The sequence below is a fragment of the Anopheles arabiensis genome, chromosome 2 (genome assembly GCF_016920715.1).
Source record: "Anopheles arabiensis isolate DONGOLA chromosome 2, AaraD3, whole genome shotgun sequence".
Taxonomy (NCBI): Eukaryota; Metazoa; Arthropoda; class Insecta; order Diptera; family Culicidae; genus Anopheles; species Anopheles arabiensis.
The window spans coordinates 9,991,117-10,014,490 of NC_053517.1; the positions used below are offsets into that span (position 1 = coordinate 9,991,117).

At 53.5% G+C, this 23,374-nt stretch overlaps 2 protein-coding genes across 12 annotated transcripts in view; one reads left to right on the forward strand and one right to left on the reverse strand.

The window, feature by feature from the left end:
• Positions 1-1,563: 1,563 nt before the first annotated feature.
• LOC120897953 (E3 ubiquitin-protein ligase hyd) lies at positions 1,564-19,335 on the forward strand. 7 transcript variants are annotated; one of them, XM_040303205.1, is made up of 18 exons: positions 1,564-1,636; positions 2,826-3,556; positions 4,145-4,954; positions 5,638-6,017; positions 6,104-7,295; positions 7,394-10,112; positions 10,189-10,678; positions 10,817-11,295; positions 11,394-11,586; positions 11,737-11,829; positions 12,597-13,807; positions 13,880-14,204; positions 14,274-14,464; positions 14,812-16,448; positions 16,555-16,761; positions 16,858-17,005; positions 17,089-17,319; positions 17,419-19,335. In XM_040303205.1, exons 2-18 carry the CDS (start codon positions 3,495-3,497, stop codon positions 17,629-17,631), a joined length of 10,581 nt encoding a protein of 3,526 aa, XP_040159139.1. In that variant the 5' UTR covers positions 1,564-1,636; positions 2,826-3,494; the 3' UTR covers positions 17,632-19,335. The 7 variants fall into 7 exon arrangements, with proteins under 7 accessions (XP_040159139.1, XP_040159133.1, XP_040159136.1 ...); XM_040303199.1 differs by having other exon boundaries at positions 12,597-14,204; XM_040303202.1 differs by having other exon boundaries at positions 11,740-11,829; positions 12,597-14,204.
• A 1,215-nt stretch (positions 19,336-20,550) lies between these two features.
• The window catches only part of LOC120902949, a 43,919-nt gene continuing 41,095 nt past the window's right edge, over positions 20,551-23,374 (reverse strand). For all 5 annotated transcript variants that reach the window (XM_040312052.1, XM_040312061.1, XM_040312090.1 and 2 more), the window contains 3 exons: positions 23,241-23,338; positions 21,442-21,824; positions 20,551-21,195 (listed from right to left, as the gene is read on the reverse strand). In XM_040312052.1, the coding sequence (XP_040167986.1) occupies positions 20,925-21,195; positions 21,442-21,824; positions 23,241-23,338 (752 nt within the window). In that variant the 3' untranslated portion in view covers positions 20,551-20,924. The remainder of the gene's footprint in view (positions 21,196-21,441; positions 21,825-23,240; positions 23,339-23,374) is intronic.

Sequence of the window (23,374 nt, forward strand, 5' to 3'; positions counted from 1 at the left end):
TGTCGAACGCTTTTTCGATTCATATTACGATTATTTTGATGATTTTAATAGTTTAACGATTATGAACAATTAAGTTGTTATCACGCATTATCGCACAATTAGTTTGACAGATAAAATCGGACGCAATGTCCGACGAAAACTTTTTTTTTATTCCATCGTACGACGAAATGACATACATCCGACGTTATCTGTCAAATCCCATATAAAATTTTGACAGACTTTCCGATAACATCGCTTGCGAAAAAGCGTTGCCACCGGCCATATACCTACGTCACACGAAGCGCAGACTCTGGGGTAGACTGGATTTGAGCCCGTGTCTGTGCTCCATCGGATGCGATTTTATCGGAAGGCCTGTCAAAATTTTATATGGGATTTGACAGATAACGTCGGACGTGCGATTTCGTCGTACGACGGAATCAAAATTTTTTGATTTCGTCGGACGCCGCATCCGATTTTATCTGTCAAACTAAATGTGTGGTGTTTTGTAGGAACAATCTCAACTTATTTTTTCATAATCGTGTAATATCCTGGAGATTTGACCCTGAAAAGACCATAGTGCCCAATATGCCGGATCGGAATATGACCATCACCGTGACAACTGTGCGATAATCTGACATGTTAAAATAAAGATCATTCGTTTACGGATCGTTGTACTGACAACACCTTCAGCCTTCTGTTTATTCTTCTGCCTTGCGATTTTGTGCCTTTGTAATACGTTCAACGTTTAATTCAAAATTGGTAAAACTCGAGGTTTTACAATCGTTATATTATTAAAATCATCCAATTAATCGCAATATTACACGAAAAAGCGTTTGACAGCGCGTGCGATAAAATCGCATGCGATGGAGCACAGACACGGGCTTTAAGCCATACAACTCTATCATCGTTTGACGGGAAGTTTACGATCTCCCTTACAAATCAAGTCTAAACTTTTTGAGTCTGCGCTTCGTGTGACGTTGGTATAAGGCTGAAATCTAGTTTGCGCCAAACTATAAGCTTCCTGTGACGTGGGTATAAAGCACAATCCTTGCGAAAAATTTCAACTTGGATCACAAATTTTGCCGAACAAAATTCGTCTCTACCATTTGTATTTGTCACATTCATCGTTTATCAAACAACCCACCTATCATACTGGTGGCACGCTCATATCATATTTTATTCCAATCAAATGAGGTCATACAACTATCATGATCGCAAAATCATGTCAAATGCTGATAGACAAAACCGACGTCCACCGAGTTGACGCTAACTGATTGTATCGCCTCAAGGGAAAATCAAACCGCAACATTGTATAATCCCTAAATTGTATTGTAGTTTGTAATCAGACACAAAAAAGGTACATCTTTACTCGGTTTGAATCAAATTTTATCAGATTTTCAGATCAGATTTTAATCAACAATTTTTAAAATAACAGTTTTTTTATAAAAAACCAAAAAAATATTTTTTTAATCTCATTTGAGCCAACGATGCTACGTGTAAGCTCAGCTTTAGCGTCGGATCGGAACGAGCTTCTGCTCGGAGCATGCGTTCGGAGCTACGCGTTCCCATCATCATTCGTCCCGTCATCACTACCAAAATTCACACATCGTGCACGGGTTCTGTTCGCAAGAACTGAGTTAGAAAGCGAGGAAAAAAGGTGAAAACGTAGCTAAAATAAGTTCAACTAGCGATCAAACAGTTACAGTCTGTGAAACGCATCACGGCGCATTGAAATTTGGCCCCTGAAAATAGGCCAAACCTGCGGATTTGCTTCCTAGCGAGCTGGTGGGTGAGAACAGGTCAGAAGGGTAGGGTGTAGGATGTAGGGAGAGGCAGGGTGTAAGAAGGTGTGTAGAGACACCGGACAGGGCAGATACCGTGTGCTTTCGAGTAAAAGCGTATCCTCTGCAGGGAGAGCGATATATTTCAGCAAAGGGATGTTGTACGGGGTGGGAAAGAGGCTCATTGCCCCTGGGGGCGAAGGGAGGTTTTGCAGAGTCGTTAAGGGGGTACCGGAACCACTGAAAAAGCACCACGGCAGTGTTCTGGCAAAGCAACGCGAGAGACACAGCAATAGTAGTAGTGGTGGTGGTGTGATGATGTATCCGCACGCGCTGCCATCCTGACGGTGATGGCCAACCAATTGATGATGGCGGTGTGGTGAACGTTTTCTCGGAAAAAAAGCATTCATTCGGGGGCTCACGGGTGTAACTTCGCCGCTGCTTGGGTAAACGGCGCTCCCGGTTTTAGGTTATTTTCTATGCACGCGGTTACGTTCGCGGCGGGGCAGAGCAGCGGAACGGCGTTATCTCGTTTCCACGGAATTGCTAAGTCACACACCTCCAAGCCAGACGGATTGGCTTCGACGGAACACCGTCCACACACCAACCGTGTAGACCGCGTGTGTGTGTGTGTGTGTGCGTTCTCCAGAAAAATCTCACTTTACCATCCATCCATTTTAATACACATCCATATTTTTCCCATTAAAAAAGTAGTTCCATCAACGTGCGCCAAGTCCAAGGGGGAGTGAGCATTAGTTAGGAGAGTAGGCTAAAAAGAGGAAGAAAGTGTCCCCTTACCCGTCGGGGCTTTGATATAGCCGCACCGGAGACTGCCACGGCGATAGGAGTAGGAAAAAGTTGGAAAGAAAACGGTTCTTTTTCGGTGGTCGTCGACTTACGAGTCGTGTATGTGTGTGTGCGCGCGAGTGTGTGCGTTCGTTACGCGCGTGTGTGCATGTGTGCGTGTGTGGTCGTAGCATTAGCGGAGGATCGAATGCGAGGGCCGAGATACGTTATAACATTACAACAAAAAAACGAAATAATAATGAAATTTTTGTTTTTTAGTGTGTGAGTGTGAAGCGCAGCACACAGGACGTCAGTGGGACGGCGAGTGTGTGTGCTCGTGTGTCTGTGTGTGTGTGTGCGTGTTATTGCATGCTCTTCTTCGTGTGTCACTGACATATGCAGCCAGTGCCAACTGTGTGTTGGGAGGAAGAAGAGCACTAGCAGCAGCCGTAGCAGCAGCAGCACCGCAAGCAAGCAAGCAATTCTAAACAGAGCAAAGGTAGTCCAGCAGTGTGTGAAATCGGCGTGTTTCGCGTTAGTAGTGCGTTTGTACAGTGTGTGTGCCCCCGGTGTGGAGAAGAACAGCGAAGCATTTGTTGCCGCGTAGTGTGTGTGTGTGTGCCCGTGGAGCTGTGTAGCACAGCCATTCTAGTTGGTTCAAATCGGTGTGCAGTTGTCACACAGCTTGTGTCTCGCGAGCGCGTGCTGCGTCCCGTTGCACTCCACCCTGCGGACAAGGGGGGACCGCCGATGAAGCAATCAAACGGCCACGGTGCGGCGCTTTAAAATCGACGACGATTTGTCATCGTGTCCTTCCCTCCTCTCGCTCTCGTAAATGAGAACACCACCCAGCAAGCGGCAGTGAGCAGCAGCAGCAAGCGCAGTTGTGACAGCGATTTGAGTAGCCATAGACGGGCCGAACGAACGGCCGCCGGGCGCTGGACCAAGATGTCGACGCTACACTTCGTCGTCCATCCGCTGCCAGGCACAGAGGATCAACTAAATGACAGGTGAATATTCGTTTCGCATCCTATTGGCAGAAACTTAGGTTAGGCGCAAGTTTCAGTAGTATAAAGACCCCCCAACCCCCACCATAAGGGCGAGCGAGAACAGTGCCAAGTCTGCTCATGTCCGCCATTGTGTGTGGTGTACAGGTGGGTACACGTTTTTTTTACGGTTCTGGCTACTCCTGGCCAGAGTGTGATGTGTTGCATAAAAAGCATAATATTCGATGTGTTGTTAGTTGAATGAATAGTTAGTTTTTTGTTGGTGTGTTGTTGTGGTATGAATGGGTGTTGGAATAGGTATCGGGAGCTGTCAGATGTGTACGACAGCGCCGCCTCGAGTGCGATTGGTGGGATCGCTTCATCTCTGTCTAGCACACGGGGGCTTTGTACCGACGGCATCATCCAGCATGCTTTTCGTTTCCCATCATCCCCATGTACCGATCGTGGCGTCATCGTGGGGCGCGGACAGAATGGTTTCATTTTCCACCTTTACGGTTTTCAAAGCAGACCATCATCCTCGGTCTTACTGTAACACCAAAGCCGGCATCTTATTAATTGTGATTTCGTTCTATTTGCTTGCCTCCGTTTTAGAATACGAGACGTGGCCGATAAAATCAACAAATATGGCGTACAGACGCTACCCGGGCTGCAGTCGCTGAAGGTCCCAGTGAAGCAGATCGTCATCGGGCCGGCACACCTCGGCATCCTGCTCGAGGATGGGCGCGCCTTCCGAGTGGCCTTTTCCATCATACCCGAGCGGTTGGATCTCAGCAAGCAGGACGCCTCGAAGGCCGGCGGAGCCGGCGGCGGTGGCGGAGGTGGTGGTGGTGGAGGTGGCGGCGGAGGAGGAGGTGGAGGTGGAGGCGGTGGCGGAGGTGCCGGTGGTGGTGGTAGCGGCGGTGGCGGCGGCAACCAATCGTCCAATCAGTCAAACAACAACTCCAAAAGCACGCCTACCTCGCGGCAGTGCCGGTCGCGCGCGCGCATCATGCGCACGAGCAGCTCGGTGCGAGCCGGCAGTGGCTCGCAAGCGTCCGGCTCGCGCAGCACCGGCGTCATCATGGGTGGCGGATCGTCCGGCAGCCGGTCGATCGTGTCCGTGCCGGCACCGTTCGTGCCGGAGGAGCTGGTCGCTCAGGCGCAGGTGGTGCTGCAGGGCAAGAGCCGCAATCTGATCATCCGCGAGCTGCAGCGCACCAATCTGGACGTGAATCTGGCGGTGAACAATCTGCTCTCGCGCGACGACGAGGGCGGCGACGACACGGAGGAGGGCAGCGACAACTATGTGGCCGAGGATTTGATCTCCCTGCTGGACGGTGGCTTCCATCCGGATAACAGCGTCATCATCGACGCGGAAGCGATGTTCACCGACGATGTGTTTGGATTCTCCAACATTCGAAAGTAAGTGCTGTGGGACGTGCGGTGGGAATGTCACCTTTCCTCTGTTTACCGTACCGTAGTTCCGTAGTGTTTGATTTGCGGTTGTAGGTGGATAGCGTATGGGTGGTAGGAACACACGATCTAAAACACGCATCTGTACAATCAAAAGAATTGCTCTTAGGCTCGGGCGGAGTTGATGTACATTCTTGAAACCGATTAAAACAAGAGTAAATGGGTTGATAATGGTTGGTGGAGCATATGGAACATCAGATAAAAAGATTTCTAGTTTGTGTAGAAAGAGCAACGTTTCTTTTCTGAAATTTGAATTGCTGTCAGCAATGTAAGATCCATATATTTTTCATTATAAAATTATAGATTTATTTAAAATTTGATGTCTATTATATTTTTGTTACAAACTACCATAATGCTATTCACTAAAGAAATATCCCTTATATGGAATTGAATTTAGGATGAATTTAACCTAGCAATGGTAGATTTCTTAGACATTTCAATCTTAACCAATTAAGCTTTTGATCAGTAGCTCGCCTATTTGTATATGACCGCTTTTGGAATAGTATTTTTGACTGTACATATTGGAAACCAAAAAAAAAAAAAAATGTTAATCTATTTCGGCCCCTTTTGGATTCACGACTCTAACATGTATGTACATTTTTCGTCACGATTGTTTCGTTCGCTGAAACTAGTTTGATGTTATACAGCCGTGCCCGTAGTGAACGCAATCAAAACAATTCATCGTCCGCCGGCGGCAGTGGTGGATCGGGCGGAGCGGCCGGCTCGGCCGGTAACAGCAACGACGGCACCCCGTCCGGCAGTCGCTCGGGCGGCGGTACCCAGTCCGGGCCGGGCAGTGGAGCCGGTTCGTCGGCCGTTATTGCGGGCGGTGGCCAGTCCGGTTCGTCGGGCGGTGGCGGCACCGGCGGTGGTCCCTCGGGCGTGTCCGGCGGCTCCGGGCTGAGCAGTGCCGAGCGGGAAGGCTTTGGCCGCTGGCGCGACCGGCAGTACTTAGGACCGCGCCGTTGGTTCCAGGGCGGAAGAGAGGACGTGTGGGAAAAGGAAGCGGGTGGTAAGTCCAATGTGCATAGTGTGTTGATTTTACCCCCCAGCGAGTTGGGAAATTTGCTCACGCAGAGTCTGTTGGTGTTGTTTCAGATTCCAAAAAGAAGGACTACTCGTCCGGCTACCCGCTGTGGGTGTCGGATGAGATGGAACCGTGGCCGGAGAAGGAGCACCCGGTGCGCTTCACCGAGATTGCTTCCCTGTACTCCGAGTTTATCGGCGTGACGGCGCGGGGCGAGCTGCACCAGTGGCGGTGGGCCGATGCCGAACCGTACCGCAGCAGTGACGCCGCGAGCGTGCACCATCCGAAGACGATACCGCTGAACTTGCTGTACGAAAAGGTGACGCACATATCGGCCACCCTGATCCGGTGCTCGGTGGCGACCGAGAGCGGCCGCATCGCGACCTGGATGGACGAGCTGCTCGGGTACGCGGGCAACAAGCTGGAGCACGTGGCCACCAACTATCCCGAGTTCGCGCTCGACCGAATAGTGTCGCTGCACACCTGCACCCTGTACACGGTGGCGCGCACCGAGAGCGGCGAGCTGTTCTGGTGGGGCGTGCTGCCCTTCGGCCAGCGCAAGCGCCTGTGGGACAAGTACCAGGCGAAGGCGAAGAAGCCGATCCGGCCGAGCGTGAACGCGCCGGAGGTGACCGTGGGCGCGCAGGTGTGCATGAAAAGCTGCCCGATGTACCAGCACGGTGCGATCGGGTTCACCATCTCGAACGGTGTGCCGAAGGTGGGCCAGCTGATGAACGCGGCCTGGGATTTGACCAAGGTGTGCCGGTTCAAGCTGCTCTCGATGTCGACGCTATCGCAGCAGCTCGCCGCCAGCACGCAGGGCGGAAGCACGGGCAGTGGTTCCGGCGGTGGTGGTGGTGGTGGTGGTAGCGGTGGCCTCGGTTCAAGCTCCACGCCGGGCAGCTGTGGCATTGCCGGCTCGTTGGGCTCCGGTTCGAATGCGGGTGGAACTGGATCGCAGAATGCGTCCGCCGGTGTGGCCGGAGGAATAGGTGGACTGTTCGAAAAGGACTCCAAGGGTGGAGGTGGTGCTGGTGGGGCGAGTGGTAGCTCCTCCGGGTCCGCGGGCGTTTCGTCCTCGAAGCAGGGGGCCGGCAACAACAAGGAGTCGGCCGATCGGATCGACATGCCGCCGCCACCGTCGCCGGCTTCTAGCACGTGCAGCGACACCGGCAGCGTCACCAATTCCCACAAACGTCCCAAGCGCATGACGCTGAAGGAAGAGCCCGATCCGAAGAAGGACGAAGAGCAATGGTTGCTAAAGTAAGTGCGCAGCGAGAAGGAAACAGGAGGAGAGATAGAGTGGGTGGTTGCGGCAGTGGTAATTAACACGTTCCTTTTTTTCGCTTCCTCGCTTTTAGAGACGTTATTTTCGTCGAAGACGTACGCTCCGTTCCGATTGGCCGCGTGCTGAAGGTGGACGGTGACTATGCGGCGGTGAAGTTTCCGCCCCCGCCCGGCGCGTCGACCAGCAGCAGCAGCGGCAGCAACAGCAAGGACAAGTTTGACGACATCGAGGCGTGGCAGGACTGTCGCCTGCTGCGCAAGGACGACCTGCAGGTGATCAAATCGGCCGCGACGCCGCGCGTCCCGGACTGCTTTCAGAAGATACCGCGCCGCATCGTGCTCAATCCGAGCGCCGCTGCGTCGAGCGGCGGCAGCGATGCGGCAGCCGGCGGCGGCGGCGGCACCTCCCAGCTGCTTACGATCGCGGTCGATCCGAAGGGCATCCACGGCATCATGAAGACGGCCAACAACCGGCTGCACTACTCGCTGTTCAACCTGAACACGGGCCGGCAGGAGCAGGACAGTGCGTTCCCGACGGACATTGGCTCGTTTCTCGGCGCCTCGATGCAGGACGTGTCGCTGACCTGTGCCGGCGACAGCTCGGACAGCGTGCTGCTGCTGCGCGACGGCAACAACACGATCTACCCGATGGCGAAGGACTGCATGGACGCGATACGGGACCCGAGCTGGCTGGACCTGCCGCCGATCAAGTGCATTGCGGCGGCCTCGCTCACGCTACCCTCCGTGGGCGTCAATCTGAAGTCGCAGGTGGCGCTGGTGGTGCTCGCACCGGAGCAGCAGCTGCTCATGGCGAAGATACTGCGCTGCGACATCGAGGGCGTCCGGCAGCTGCTCGCGCACATAGCGGCCGACGGGCCGGATCAGATGCGTGGCACGCTCGCTGCGATACTGGCCGAGCACACGGACGGCAATCGGAACATTATTCACGCCTGCATCAGCATGTGCTCGCCGACGTCGAACCGGGAGCCCGAATTTGCCGCCAGCGGCTCGAACGGCAACGGCGGCGGGGGATCGTCGAACGGTGGAGGCTCCGTGGCCGGAGGTAACAACAGCGGGCTGGAGTCGATCAACGTCATAACCAACACGATGATTGGCAATCGGCCGGTTAGCATCAGGGAGATTATGCGTCGCAACGTCAGCAACCGGGAGCTGGAAAGCAGCGCCAGTGGTGGTGGTGGTGGCGGCGCCGGTGCGATCGTGTCGAACAACGTGCAAGGTGGGGGGTTGGCCGTGCCCGTTGCGGCTGGCAGTGGCGACGAGCCGCAGCCGGTGATCGGTGGAAACTCGATGCCGGTCGTTTACTGGCCGCCGGAGTACGACCCAGCCAGCGGAGACGAGGACAGTCTCGGCGGGCTGAACAACGCTATGGGCAGCCAGCAGCAGCAGCAGCAGCAGGCAGGAGGAGCCGCCGGTGGCAGCCAGCAGGCGGCCGCACTGTACACCGCGCAGAAATCGCTAGCCGCCATACCGGAAGCGTACGTGTCGGACGCGAACGAGCGGCGCCAGAATGCGCAACTCGTGCTGCAGCTGCTGTGCGAGAGCCCGGTGCTGCAGCCGCACCTGCGCGCCCTGCTCAGCGCGAAGGATGCCCAGGGCCAGACGCCGTTCATGCTGGCGGTAACGTGCCGGGCGTACCAGGCCGGCCTGACCGTGTTCAAGGCGGTGCAGAAGATCGCCAACGGCGACGATGCGGTGCGCGACTCGATGATATTCCCGCCCGGCTCCTCGCCGGACCAGTCGCCGCTCGGGATACTGTGCTGCAACGATACGTGCTCGTTCACCTGGACCGGTGCGGACCACATCAATCAGGACATCTTCGAGTGTCGCACCTGCGGCCTGACCGGGTCGCTCTGCTGCTGCACCGAGTGCGCCAAGGTGTGCCACAAGGGTCACGACTGCAAGCTGAAGCGAACGTCGCCGACCGCGTACTGCGACTGCTGGGAAAAGTGCAAGTGCAAGGCGCTGATCGCGGGCAACCAGGCGAAGCGGCACGATCTGCTGTGCAAGATGGCGACCGAGACGGATCTGGTGACGCGGTTCAATTCGCGCGGCGAGTCGATTCTGCTGTTTCTCATCCAGACCGTCGGTCGGCAGATGGTGGAGCAGCGCCAGTACCGGGCGACGTCGCGCGTCCGCTCGACCTCGTCGGGCAATGCGCGCAAGACGCCCAACCTCGAGCCGGACAACGAAATGCCGGAGCACAATCTGGAGCCGCCGCGGTTCGCCCGCAAAGCGCTGGACCGGCTGCTCAACGACTGGCCGGCGGTGCGGGCAATGATCATGACCGGCGCGGAGAACGAGAAACCGATCGTGCCGAACGCGAACCAGCAACCGTTCTACGACGACGACAACCAGCAGGTGTATCTGCAGTCGCAGAGCGGCACCTCGCTGCTGGACAAGTTCACGCACAGCCTGATCGTGCGGTGCAGCAGCGATCCGCTGGAGAAGCTGCTGATGACGCTGGTGCACGAGCTGCAGAACGAGTCCATCCCGGGGCGGGCCGAGGAGGCCCAGAAGGTGGCACGCCGGTTCGTGCGGTCGGTGGCGCGCGTGTACGTCATCTTCAGCATCGAGCGGTTCCAGAACCCGGAGAAGCAACGCAATTCGACCACCCAGACCAAGCATCTGCAGGCGTACCGGCGCGTGTTTACGGCGCTGTTCAAGTTTGCCATCGAGGAGCTGGTAGAGATAGCGGACGCGCTCATAACGCCGGTGCGGCTCGGTGTGGTGAAGCCCATTGCGCCGTTCAATCTGTCCTCTAACAATATCGACGTAAGTGAATGCCCACCAACAAATGCCCCCACCATGTGTGTTTCGTAATAAAACCGTTACCTTGCTTCCTTTCCAGAGCACCGACGAGCTGTTCTCGGTGGAACCGTTGGCACCGCCAACCAATCGCGCCAATGCGGGCGGTATTGCACAAATTGCCAACACGACCGCCAGTGTGCACCTGGGCGTCGATCCGCTCGATAGCGAACGCTCGTCGTCCGGGTTCATTTCGCGCATCAACATTCGGCTGGGCGACATCGAGGATAATAACGATGCGGACGCACTGGTGCAGGACGATGGGGAAACGTCCGAGCAGGAAGACATGGCCGAGCGGGAGCAACCGCCGCCAAGGCGCTCGTCCTCGCTGCGCCCGGTCGCGAGTGCCGCCTCGATGAATGCCGAGGATGAGTCGCAGGATCTGCTGCGAAGCGAGGAAAACGCCCAGGGCGAGAGCGACAACGAGTTTAACTTCCACGAGCCGGAAACCGATTCCGATTCGGACGACAACCAGAGCACGCAGGACGCGCAGCGGAGCGTTCAAACCGGCGCGACGGCCGGCTCGGATACAGGTGAAGATTTAGTAGTTTACTTGCTTAGCTCTGCTCGCTGCTGACGCTTTCCCCCGGGGAGTGGGGGGGGACATGCGCTGGCGGGGGGAGGGGGAGATTTTGGTGTGGTTGGTGTTTAAATGGTACCACAACTTGCAGGGCTTAACTCACTGCTGTTCGACAACGAAGACGATTCCGGCGACTCGACCCAGCCGGACGACGAAGGTTCGGAGGACGGCGAAAGCGACGACCAGTCGACGGTGGACTTCAACCTGAACGACGATCAGCTCGAGCGGCGCCAAACGCCGGGCGGCAACCAGCGCAACAATCTCGCCCCACAGTCGATGCAGTGGGCCATACGGAGCCGCGAAACGACTGCCCCGGAGCGGGTGCGCCTGACCACCGGCAGCTCCAACATGGTGTTCATCGATCCGAGCTCGCTGCGCCGGTCGACGGCGGCCGTCACGACCGCGCAGCAGCAGGAATCGCCCACCATGACCACGACGGCCAGCGCCCTGGCCCGTGCGTTCGGCATCATACTGCGCCAAATTTCCGACCTGATCGGCATGCTGCCGACCAGCATTACCGGCTCGGCGTCCGTACTGGACGTGACCCACCAGGACGCGGTGCAGCTACAGGTAAGGGAGTGTATTGTTTAACTGGGCGTTTGCGAAAAGTGGATGAAATTAACGCGATATTGGAACGTTTGGTTTCCGTTTTCCGTACGTTTGCCCAGATGTATGTTGAGAAGCGGTTGAAGCTGACGTGGGAGTGGATACTGACCGTGATGGAAGCAACCGAGGCACAGTTGCGCTTCGGTGCGTCGTTGACTGATTCCACCGACCCCTCGCATCCGCTGCATCCGCTCAACATTCCGACCTCGTCGAGCACTAGTGATGCAGCTCCTTCCGCTCTGATCGGTGTCACCGGTAAGTAGATGTTGTCGTTCATATTGCATTTTCGTCAAATTCCAAGACATTGGACAAATGACATATTTAGAAATGAAGAATTTAAAAATATTTTAGCCACAGGGACAGGTTTAAGTAATGTGTACCAATCGTTACTTTCATTATTTCCAGCAGGCAGAAGCAGAGCCACAATTAGCACGTTGGGCACAGCGACCACAGCGCGCAGCCTAGGATTTGCCGATAATGATCGCAGCGCGCGAGAAGGTACGTTGTTGTGCATTACATGGGTTTCCAAGTCACTTTCGAATGTAAACATTGTTATTCGCCGCGTGCAAGACGTTAATCCACATCGATCTGGCATTTCATTTTCATCACAATAATTTTCAATTTCTTCAGCATGATTTTCAACACGACACAAGCTGGACAGCGCGAGCTCAAGTGTATGACAGTTCTTTGTGATGTGTTGAAAATCATATGTTAACATTGAAATTTCATTTTGAACTAAATAAACTATTTGACAGTTGTTGAAAATCATCTTGGATGCGGTGAAAAACAATGTTTACATTAGAAATTGCCTCCGAAAACCCTGTAAAGATGTTACAGGGTTTTCCAAGTCACTTTCGAATGTAAACATTGTTATTCGCCGCGTGCAAGACGTTAAGTCAAGGTGAATTGAGTTTGACAGTTCTTTGTGATTTGTTGAAAATCATGTGTTGAAACTGAAATTTCATTTTGAAACAAATTTGACAGCTGTTGTAAAACATCTTGTGGATGCGATGAATAACAATGTTTACATTAGAAACTGACTTCGAAAGCCCTGTAAAAAACTCTGTTAGGACACTGCCAATAATATTACTCGCTACTGACTTAGTTTGGCTCCTCTTGTTTTAAAAAGTATTATTTACTATAATTACTACAATTCAAAACACATCTCTCCTGTTGCCGGTGTGTGGTGGTACACCCTGCACACGAAAGCGTTTTTGTTAACTCATTTCTTACCCTGTGCGCTTCTTCCCGTCTCCTTCCCACAGGTGGTTCCTCGATGACGGCAGATTCGGAAGCTAGCCGACGCGACTTCCTCACCTACTGCCTTTCGCTGATGCGGGCGCACAACTCGGAGCATCGCGACTCCCTTCCCGTGCTGGACGTGACCGCCCTGCGGCACGTGGCGTACGTGCTCGATGCAATTCTGTTCTACATGCGCGCCACTAACGACTGCGACCTGGACCGCACCACCACCGGCTCGAACGTGTGGGACGATCAGGACGAGAACGAGAACGAAGAGGCGGAAGAGGACATTACCAACTCGATCGTGATGGACAGCGACTCGGTCGACGAGGACGTGCTGAGCCGCCCGTCGCTCGGCCGCCGGCACTCCTTTTTCCAGCGGTCGGATTCAACGCTCTGTCTCGGCTGCCCGGCACCGGATCCGTTCAACACGCCGCTTACCGAAGCACTGCCTTTAGCGGACCAGCCGCACCGGCTGCAGCCGACCGCCAAGCGCGAGGATCTGTTCGGCATGCCCAAGTGGCCGATTACGCTGGCACCTGGCGGCAGTGGCACGCCGAATACGAACACCGCTTGCTCGTCGGAGGGGGGCGCTTGTTCTGCGACCAACCTGGAGCTGCCCCCCGTTCGGTTGAGCCTGTCGTCCTCGATTCGGCATGAAAGCAGCAGTGGTAGTGGTGCTGCAGCGGCATCGGCGACAGCCACAGGAATCGTGATCGATCCAACGGAAGCACTGTATTCCGACGCGCAGCAGCAGCAGCAGCAGCAGCAGCAGAACCAGCCATCAACAACCGGGCAGGAAAGCAGCGTAGCGTTCATAAGCGGTGGCATCACACAATCCTCCTCACCACCGAACACGGACTCTCGTGTAAGGGTAGAAATTTCTCTTCCCGTAGGAATCTTCCAAGCTGCTGCGAGCGGATCGGCGACGGTTGGCAATGGAGCTTCCAACAAGCAGCAGGAAATGGACGCCAGTGGCATCGGTGGAGTGGCGGCCGGAGCGAACAGTGGCGCAGCAGCAGCAGCGAAAAGCGGCGGCGGTGAAACCCATTCACCGAAGCCGCCTCCACCGCCGCCCCCACCAAGCGGCGGCAGCAGCAGCTCCGGGGCGGGCGGTAGTAGTGCCGCCGCCTCGTCCTCCGCCGCCTCCTTCTCCGAGGTCTACTACAAAAAGAGCCGGCTGTTCTATCTGAAGAGCAACAACAAGTACAGCGAAGAGTCCGACGTCGATGAAGTGAGTATCAGCTCGGATGAGCCGCAGGACTTGTCGCAATCGTCGATTAAAATCGATGTCGATACGGATCAGGATCACGATGAGCTGTCGGAGTCGGATTCGGAGGATTCGCGCCAGCACTCGTCGACGTCGACGGCCAAGCGCCAGAAGCTGGACGATGGCGGCAGCGATGTGGGCGGTGGCGGCGACGAAGCAACTGCCGCACTATCGATGTCGCTTCAGCAGCAGCAGCAGCAGGGAAGCGAGCAGCATCAGCAGCAGCAGACCCCTCAGCAGCAGCAGCAGCAGCAAGAATCCGCGTCTGCGATTCGGCCCCCAATAATAGTCACGCGTAGAAAGGTGGCAACGACGGCCGCTGGCGGATCGGCATCACTGGATGGGTCCTCGGTTGTTCTAGGTAAGGAGTGCCATACTCTCCCACCGATAATGCTCGATATTAAAATGGAATCGTTCGTTTGCCACACAGGACAAGGATCCGGCGCTGCGGATGTAGCGATGCCTGGCGAGCAGCAAATCGTAGCGGTTGCTGCGTCTTCCTCCTCCTCCTCCTCGGGACCGTCTGTTTCGTTCGCCAATCCGCTGGTAACGATCGGCAATGCACCTGCTGGAACGTCTCCCGGTAAAAGCGTTATTGTGCGAGCGGGACCATCATCCACGGTAAGTCAATCAGGGGAATATTAGGTGTGTGGTATGTTTTTAAAGCAACGGTTTTGAGCACTCACAGATAACGAAGGAAGCTTGTGCAAAGTTGTGGCTTTCCTTTCACCTATTGCTCATAGATGGTGGCGTTTGCTTTGCATCTCGCCACGCTTTCTGATGACCTTTAGTGGGTAAGAGTTTGTTTACCTAGAGGACAGATACGGAGCGTACATTCCAATTCCCGAAATTCCACTCTGTCCAACAGCGTTGAATAGGGACGTGTGCAATGTGCCGATGCCCTTACAGCGATGTTTCTTTTTGCTAACATCTTTTTCTCCATTCCTCCCCCTCCCTTTCCTCCACAGGTGTTTGCCGCGGGCACTATCGGGGGCAGCGGCAGCAGCAGCAACTCGGTCGACCTGATACAATCGGCCGAAGCGATGGACATACAGGAGATATCAGCCCACGTGACGGTCGAAACGACGCCGAACGTGTTGCCGGCCGCACTGCAGCCGGAGATGCCGCCGCGCGGCATCTATCTGCGCGGCTCGTCCGCCATGTCCTCCTCGATCCTGTCCGACATACTGCTGGGCCGGTGGCGCCTGTCGCTGATACTGTTTGCGCGCGTTTTCCTCGAGGACGTCGGCGTTGAGCCGGGCAGCGTCATCTACGAGCTGAACGGGTTCCCCGTGAAGGAGACCAAATTTCGGCGCTACATGGAGAAGCTGCGCTGCACCACGCAGAAGGACCTGACGCTGCTGAAGATGGAGCGCAACCGGGCGGCCCTGCTGACGCAGACGTTCAAGGAGCTGAACGGGCTGTACAACAACCGGCGCGTCCAGCAGCCGCTCGTGTTCAACCGGGTGAAGGTAACGTTCAAGGACGAGCCGGGCGAGGGTTCCGGCGTGGCGCGCAGCTTCTACACCGCCATCGCCGAGGCGCTGCTCGCGAACGAAAAGCTGCCCCCGCTCGATGCGGCCCAAACGCCGAGCAAGTACGGGGCCGGTCCGTTCAACAGCATGCTGCGGCACCGTGGCAGTGGTGGTGGTGGTGGCGGCGGTGGTGCCGGCGGCAGTGCTGGCTCCTCAAACGCCGGTGCAGGCGTTGGGGGTGGAGTGGTCGGTGGCAGTAGCAGCTTACAGCAGGGAAGTGGCGCCGGTGGAAGCAGCAGCTCGCGCCGTGGCCTCTCCAGCAAGCAGCCGCTGTGGCGCCCGAACCGTGAATCTCGCAAAACGCTCAACTACGACGCCCGCCCGTTCCGGCCGGGCAATGAACAGGGTGCGGCCGGTGGCGGCGGTTCATCGGGAGCTGGCAGCGGTGGTGGTGGGGGTGCCAGCCCTCCCACCCTGCTGAACGTGGGCGACATCTTTTCGGTCCAGCAGCAGCAGCTGGGCGAGCGGCTCTATCCAAAGGTACAACAGCAGCATCCGAACAATGCGGCCAAGATTACGGGCATGCTGCTGGAGCTGCCACCAACGCAGGTGCTGCATCTGCTCGCCTCGGACGAGAATCTGCGCCAGCGCATCGGGGAGGCGGTCGAGATAATCGTGCAGCGCCAGCGGCTGGAAATGGACAACCTTTCCAACGGTGGCGCCAGCGGTCAGTCGGCATCGTCGGCGGCGGCGGCAGCAGCAGGCACTGGCGGAGCAGCAGCGCAAGGAGTTTCGTCCTCGCTCGGTGGGTCCGTTTCGCTGGCGGGCAGCGGTAGTAGCGCCAGTGGATCATCCGGCACCACGGGTGATCAAGGTGGTGTAGCGGGCAGTGGTGGTGGCGTTACCGGTAGCAACAGCAGCAGCAGTGGCGGCGGCTACGGCAGCATGGCAGGACAAGGCGGCGGCGGCAGCACGCCGGCGCTTGCGAAAAAGTGCACCCCGGTGTTGCTGCTGGAGGATTGCCAGATGGACGCGCCGCTGTTCTACACGCCCGGCAAGCGCGGCTTCTACAGTCCCCGGCAGGGCTATCCTTCCAGCGAACGGATGAATGCGTTCCGCAATGTGGGCAGGTGGGTGTTGCGCTGTTTTTTTGTTGCTCCTTTGTGTCACCGTGTTTTTATATGGCATGCCATTAACATCCTTTCTTTCCTTTCCTTCTTCCGTTTTACGGTACAGATTGATTGGGCTGTGCTTGCTGCAGAACGAACTATTTCCGCTGTTCCTGCAACGGCACGTACTGAAGTTCATTCTCGGCCGGCAGATCCGCTTCCACGATCTGGCCTTCTTCGATCCGGTGGTGTACGAGTCGTTGCGCCAGCTGATCAAAGATTCGCAAACCAAAACAGGCATCAGCATACTGCAGAGCCTTGAAATCAACTTTGTGTAAGTGTTTGTTCGCTGCTGCGCTTGTGTAACGGTGATTATCCTGTACTTTACAACGTCCCATTTTCCTCCCCTCTCCCCCCATACAACGCACAGGATTGACCTCATGGTGGAGGAAGGTTCGGGAACGGTCGAACTGGTACCGGGCGGACGCGATATTCAGGTGAACGAAAACAATGTGTACGACTATGTGCGCAAGTACGCGGAGTATCGGATGATAAAGACGCAAGAAAAGGCATTGGAAGTAAGTGCCCGTTTTGCCCCCATCCTATCAAAGGTTGCCAATATGACTTAAACTCCATTTTGGGTCTCCTTCGTTGTTTGCAGGCTATTCGTTCCGGCGTGTTTGACGTGCTGCCCGATACTGCGCTCGATCAGCTGACTGCCGAAGATTTGCGACTGCTGCTGAACGGTGTCGGCGACATACACGTGGCGACCCTCATCTCCTACACCGCGTTCAACGACGAATCGAACGAGCCGAGCGAGAAGCTGACCAAATTCAAGCGCTGGCTCTGGAACGTGGTCGAAAAGATGAGCAATCTGGAGCGGCAGGATTTGGTACGTTGCCTGCTACCTGTTTACCTGTTGCGTTGGAGTACGGTTTTAATGTCCCAAAATAATGTAACATTATTTCATTCCCCCCCCTTCCGTGTATAGGTGTATTTCTGGACCGGTTCACCGGCGCTGCCCGCCTCGGAGGAAGGATTCCAGCCGATGCCATCGGTGACCATCCGCCCGGCGGACGATTCGCACCTGCCGACGGCCAACACCTGCATCTCCCGGCTGTACATACCGCTCTACTCCAGCAAAGCGGTCCTGCGGCACAAGCTCCTGCTAGCGATCAAGACAAAGAACTTTGGATTCGTGTAAGAAGAAGCGTGTCGATTAGTAGAAGATAGGGGGGAAGGGGAGCATGTAAGTAACAACAATGAGAGGTGCAGACAGGCAAGAAAAAAACAAGCAAATCCTTGGTCGTGAAGTGCGCGAGAGAGCGAGATGCAAAAAATACGCTGACAAAAAAGTAGTACACACACACACACACACACACTATCATCATAGTTAAAGCAAAAGTGGAAGAAAGCGCGTTTCCTTACATTTATGATGCATGCATGATGCCTTTGAACACACACACACACTCTCTCTCTCTCTCTTTCTTGGAACCGGATAAGCTCTCGGAGGGAGGGGAGCGGGCCCCCGGGCGCAATTATGATTGGCAGAATTGGGGACGGCACCTTGTGCCCGGTAGTTCTTTCGGTGGTTATTAACTAGTGTGCTAGTTTCCTTATTTTTTCTGATATACACACAAACAAGTTTGCTTATCGGTTTAGAATCGTTTTCCGTTTATTTTGTGTTATTCTTTTCTGAAAGTTACATCTGCAAATGTAGTAGTAGTAGTAGTGGTAGCAGTAGTGTGTAGTAGTATGTAATAGCAGCAGCAGCAGCAGCAGCAGGCAGTAGTTGTAAGGACAATATGAAAGGGGAGAGAGAAAACACAACGATTGCTCATCCAGGTATATAAAGGCTCCCGGCGGCAAACTACCACCACCAACAAAGAAACCTTTGGAAACGCAAAACAAAATTTAGGACAAAGTAGGCTTAATTTTTTTGCGTATTATTTAGGGTGATACTAGCATAACACAGAGAGAGTGGTGTGTGTATGTGTGTGTGGAGTTTTTGTCCAATGAGAATGGCTTGGGGAAAAATAAAACACACACACACACCAAGTCCACAGTAGCCGCAACGCAAACACACCACCACGGTTATGATTTCCCCCCCCTTTGTGCTGTTTTAATCGTTACGCAAACGTCGGTTTTAGGTGTAAGCGGAGGGCGGCGGCCAGTACGTGATTGAATGAATTTAATATTGGAATTGGTCATACGACAGAGTGGTGGGACATAGCGCCGCAAACACTACTAGCGTGTGTGTGTTATTAGCACACGCGAGCAGAACGACTTGTTTGGTGGTACTGATAGAGGAAGTGTGCAGTGTTCTTACGCTTTAAAGTCCTTTCTTGGTGTACCTTTGCCTCTCAATTCGTCGTGACACAAGCGGAGAACTGCAACGAAGGTGTGGCGTGTTGTGTACTTTATTTCATCCATCTACTCCCAAACAAGTGAATTGTGACATCGAGAGAGATCGGACAGAGCAGCGGGGGACAGGGAAGTAGTTAGGATACCCACAGCTAAGATACAACCATTAGCAGCAGGAGAGACATGCAGGGAGAGAGCGCGCGCGTGAAGATGCAAAGAAGGATTAGGGATGATATAATGCCTATCCAATTGAGGGAACCAGTACAGTGCAGTAGTGTGCGTACGCGCGTTCCCTCGGCAACACACAGACACAAACAAAAGCATGCAAATATTATAACAAATTCGCTATCTTTGAATATAGACCCTATATTTATAATCGTATATAATATAGACAACAGCGCTCGCGTGTGTGTAAAAGGAAGGAAGGTTGGAGAAAGGGAGGGAGGGGAGGGGGATAGTGTGTCATCGTGCGGCTGGTTGGCAGAAGCACTATACCCGAGCACAAGATGAACGAGAAATCGCAATAAATAATAGGTTGAATCTATTTGATCGTACGGAAAGGCGTGTGTTGTATTCCGAACTTTCACAGTGGACGACAATATGCAAAGCATCAAAAAGTAAGTGATGGTGTGGTGATGGTGGTGTTGTAAGCGCCAGTAGCAGCAGCTCTTGTCTCGCGTACGCGTGATATAATAGTAGTAACCGCTGGAAGGGAGTGATGGGGGGTCCTGAACTGAAACGTGCCCCCCCCCCCTACCTGTAGATAGCAAAGCAAGCGCGACCGGGTTTAAGTATGATCGTAGTAGACACAGCAAATCAACAGTTTTGTGTGTGTGTGCATCGTGTAGAAGAAGAAGAAAGGACACGTTTTTTCTACGACTAATTCTGAGATAGAAACAGAGCAGAATTGTATTTGCTTTTAGGCAGCAAAAGGTATGTTAAAGGGTTTTCCCCAAGGGTTGTCATAGTTGTGGGACACTTCCTTGACTTTTTTTACGGAAAGTGAACTTTAATATGATGGAAATTGGAATTTATGGCATCCCATGTGGCAGGATTCTTGGAAATTCTTATTGGATTTGTCCAACCAGACTGCTGTAGAGTCCAATTCCCATTACATTTGGTTCATTTCCGGTAAGAAAGAGTCAATAAAGTGTCCCACATCTTTGAGAGCTCCTGGAAAACCCTGCATTGACGCATTTTTACGAAACACCTGCCCGCTTCTGTACACGGATCGTCATCTGCCATTAAACCTGTGCGGTAGTTTTGGGCTTTTAGTTACATTATGCCTATTTTTTTTCTAACATGCATTTTGCAACGCAACCATCAAATATGCTGTGCAAAAGGGGGGGAATATGTGTTTGCGTTAACTGTGAAGGTAGTAGTAGTAGTAATAAGGCTAACGGTGTGATGGTCCAGGCCTGAAAGATCCCCATGCTCTATGCATCAACGACGGAAGACGGGACGGGCCTCTCCTTCGCTGTACGGTTGACAGGAGCGAGTTACTAAGTGAGCGATGGATTCTTGGCAGAAGTTTTGCCATCGTCACACACATACTTCGATAGCTAATCGGTGGGCTTGAGACGGCTATATAAAAATTATCAATTTTATGGAATATATATATATATACAATCGTGTGTGCACACAACATTTGTTTATGTGTGTTTTTTTCGTATGTTGCGTTAGCCCCAGGAAGAGTGGTGAAAGAAATTTAAATCGCGTTTTTCGTTCGGACATCAAAAGATGCAGCACACAGCCTAGCTTCTGTTGATAAGAATTACTCTCTAAAGTTCAGATTTATTCACTAAAATGCACTAACATTTTTCTTACACGTTTACACGAGGGTGATGAGAGCGAGAGAGAGATAGAAGGGAGCTGCTCTCGTAGGTTAAAGGATTGTTTTGATCGGGTTTTAATCGAAAATAAGTATTGCCGACTAAACCATATCTTCGACACACTGGCTAGTGTGTGTGTGAGCTTCGTTCTGTCACTGCACTGTCTCTACCATATCGGTGCTTACATCTCTGACCTGAGAATTGTCATCGCCGTCGTCGACTGTGTGAATCGGTACCCTCTCTACAAGGCAGCGCACACTACGACGCTGTTTCGGCTGTTATTGTGCCGCCCCCCCCTCCCCTAAGAGAAGTAAGGCTGGGTGCGGGTGTAGCACACGTGGTGCCGGCGGGTGAGATCCTTCTCGCTCATGGTCGGCACTCGCGGTTTGATCTCCGGTGCGATCGCATTCCCCATCACGGACAGGCAATCGGTTGCCATTAGCGACCCCGCTGGATGGTGCTGTGTGTGTTGCTGCTGCTGCTGGTGGTGGTGGTGCTGGTACTGCTGACTATCGAGTGACATCCTGCGCGGATGTGGTTGCTGCTGCTGCTGTTGTCCATAGTAACCGTTACTGTGTGGAAGAAGAAACGAACACAAACACACTTCATAAGCAAACAGGGGGGCGAATAGAACCCGGCTAGTATTGGTAGTAGTGGTGCCTCTGCATAGAATGGCCGAAAACGAGTCGTGCGTGTGCGTGCGTTAAGTAAGGATTTGCCAAACCGGCTCTAGTGTATAGCGTGGAAAGGGGAATAATTTTGGCAGAGCAGATGATGCGATGTTGTTCTTCTTCGTGTTTTGTGAGGAGCAAAATTACCCGTAGTCTTCTAGATGGTATGATGAAGGTGGTTCGGTATTGTGGTGATAGCGCTGCGATGGATGTTGCTGCTGTTGCTGTTGCTGGGACACTAGTGAAGGGGAGGAGGATGAGAGGAACTTTCCACCGCTCCCATTTTGCAATGCGGGATGGAGTACTTGTGTGGAAGGCTGTGGAAGCGGCTGCTGGTTGGCGGGACGGGACCGACCGCCAGCGCCACGCACCGCTGCCATCGGTGGAGCCCGCGCCGCGTGATGCTGCTGCTGCTGCTGCTGTTGCTGCGGACCATTACTGTTGGCGGCCATCTGATGCTGATGGGACAGCTGATGGTAGCTGTTAGCGATGGTGCGGGTTGCCGATGCCACGACACTACATTCCACCGTCTGTGTGAGGGCGCAAGCGGGCGAATTGTTTGTATGGAATGACAACGGGAAGGAGATCAAATCAGATACAGGGAAGGATGAGGCGCACAAAAGTAGCCTCGAGCGGTGGCAGTGTAGTAATTACGGCACGAGGAGATGAAGACAGTAAAAGAGATAAATGACACATGAGCAAAGTATCTTCGGGATGATATTTGTATGTGTGTGTGTGTATGTGTTTGTGTGGAGATGCATTCACAACACGACGCAGTAAAGGAAGCTAACAAATACATGACGACGAAATATGGATCCTCGAAAAGCAGTACACGAACGATAGTGCTACAGATTCACGGAAGATGAGCCTACATAAAGCGGAAGTGCATTGATGTGTCGAACTCCCCCCCTTCTCTATGATGAAGGATCCTTGAGATAGAAATTATTTCGCGCAGTGGTAATATCACATTTAGACATTCTACGTAACAACAATATGGAGACGAACGACACAACATGAATACGATACTACTACTGTTTTCGGCTGATCATACATAGAAGATGGCTTCAACCAAAAAATCGACACAACGATCGACATGGAATGGAATGGTAAAGAGAACATGACACACACACACACCATATACCAAATGAATGAGCATCTATGAGTGATGAGATAGAGAGAGAGACTACAGTCGCGCAGTTTAGCGTCGCAATAAACAAAAATAGTTTGGAATCAGGCTCGCAGCTATTCACAACGGAACACAAACAAGACACATAACACATAAATCACAGGACCACGGTGTGTAACGCACCGTAAGCATGAAACATTCACAGAAGCCAGACGCTTACAAACAATGCGAAGCGAAGATTAGAACTGAACATTACATTATTACACAGAGTTGGAAGGACACAACTGTTAGTAAGAAGGACGGAAATTGGCCAATTTTGCTTTACCTAACCATCAGCGGAGCCGCTAAGCAGCAAGAAGCCGCATTTCCTTGTCGCGTGCGTGTGTGTGTGTGCGATTCTACTACAAAAGAAACCAACGGAAAAGCTCCACACGTGCTCACTGGACCGGTCACTAGATCGAACCTTGTGGAGCACAGTGTGAGAGGAGGAGCAAGGAATCTTCAAAGCACAATACGGCCACGTGCTATCGGTACATACGGGACGTACAACGTGGTACACGCTAACAACAGCTATATATGCTTATATCTTGAGGTTGTTCCCGGAAATGTGGAAAAGAGTGTCGTCTCCACGGGAGGCAACAGGAAAGATACACTACTTCCGATACGACACACAAATACACACACACTAAGTGGCCGAAAGATGGCGACTGCGTTGTTGGTGGTGGGGAATTTGCTGCATTTTGCGCGCCCGTGGTACCGCTGCCACCACCGGTGCAGGGCCCACTGTCACGTTCGCTGTGGTGCGTTCTGGTGGTGGTACCTTGATCGCTTTCCTCGCCGTCGGTCTTGCCAGAATGTTGTGCGCTGGGCCAACATTTGGAAGACGATAATCCTTGCTGCCCGTGCCCGTGCCAGCACCTGCAAAAGAGATAGGGCTCCCTTACTAAGCGTTAC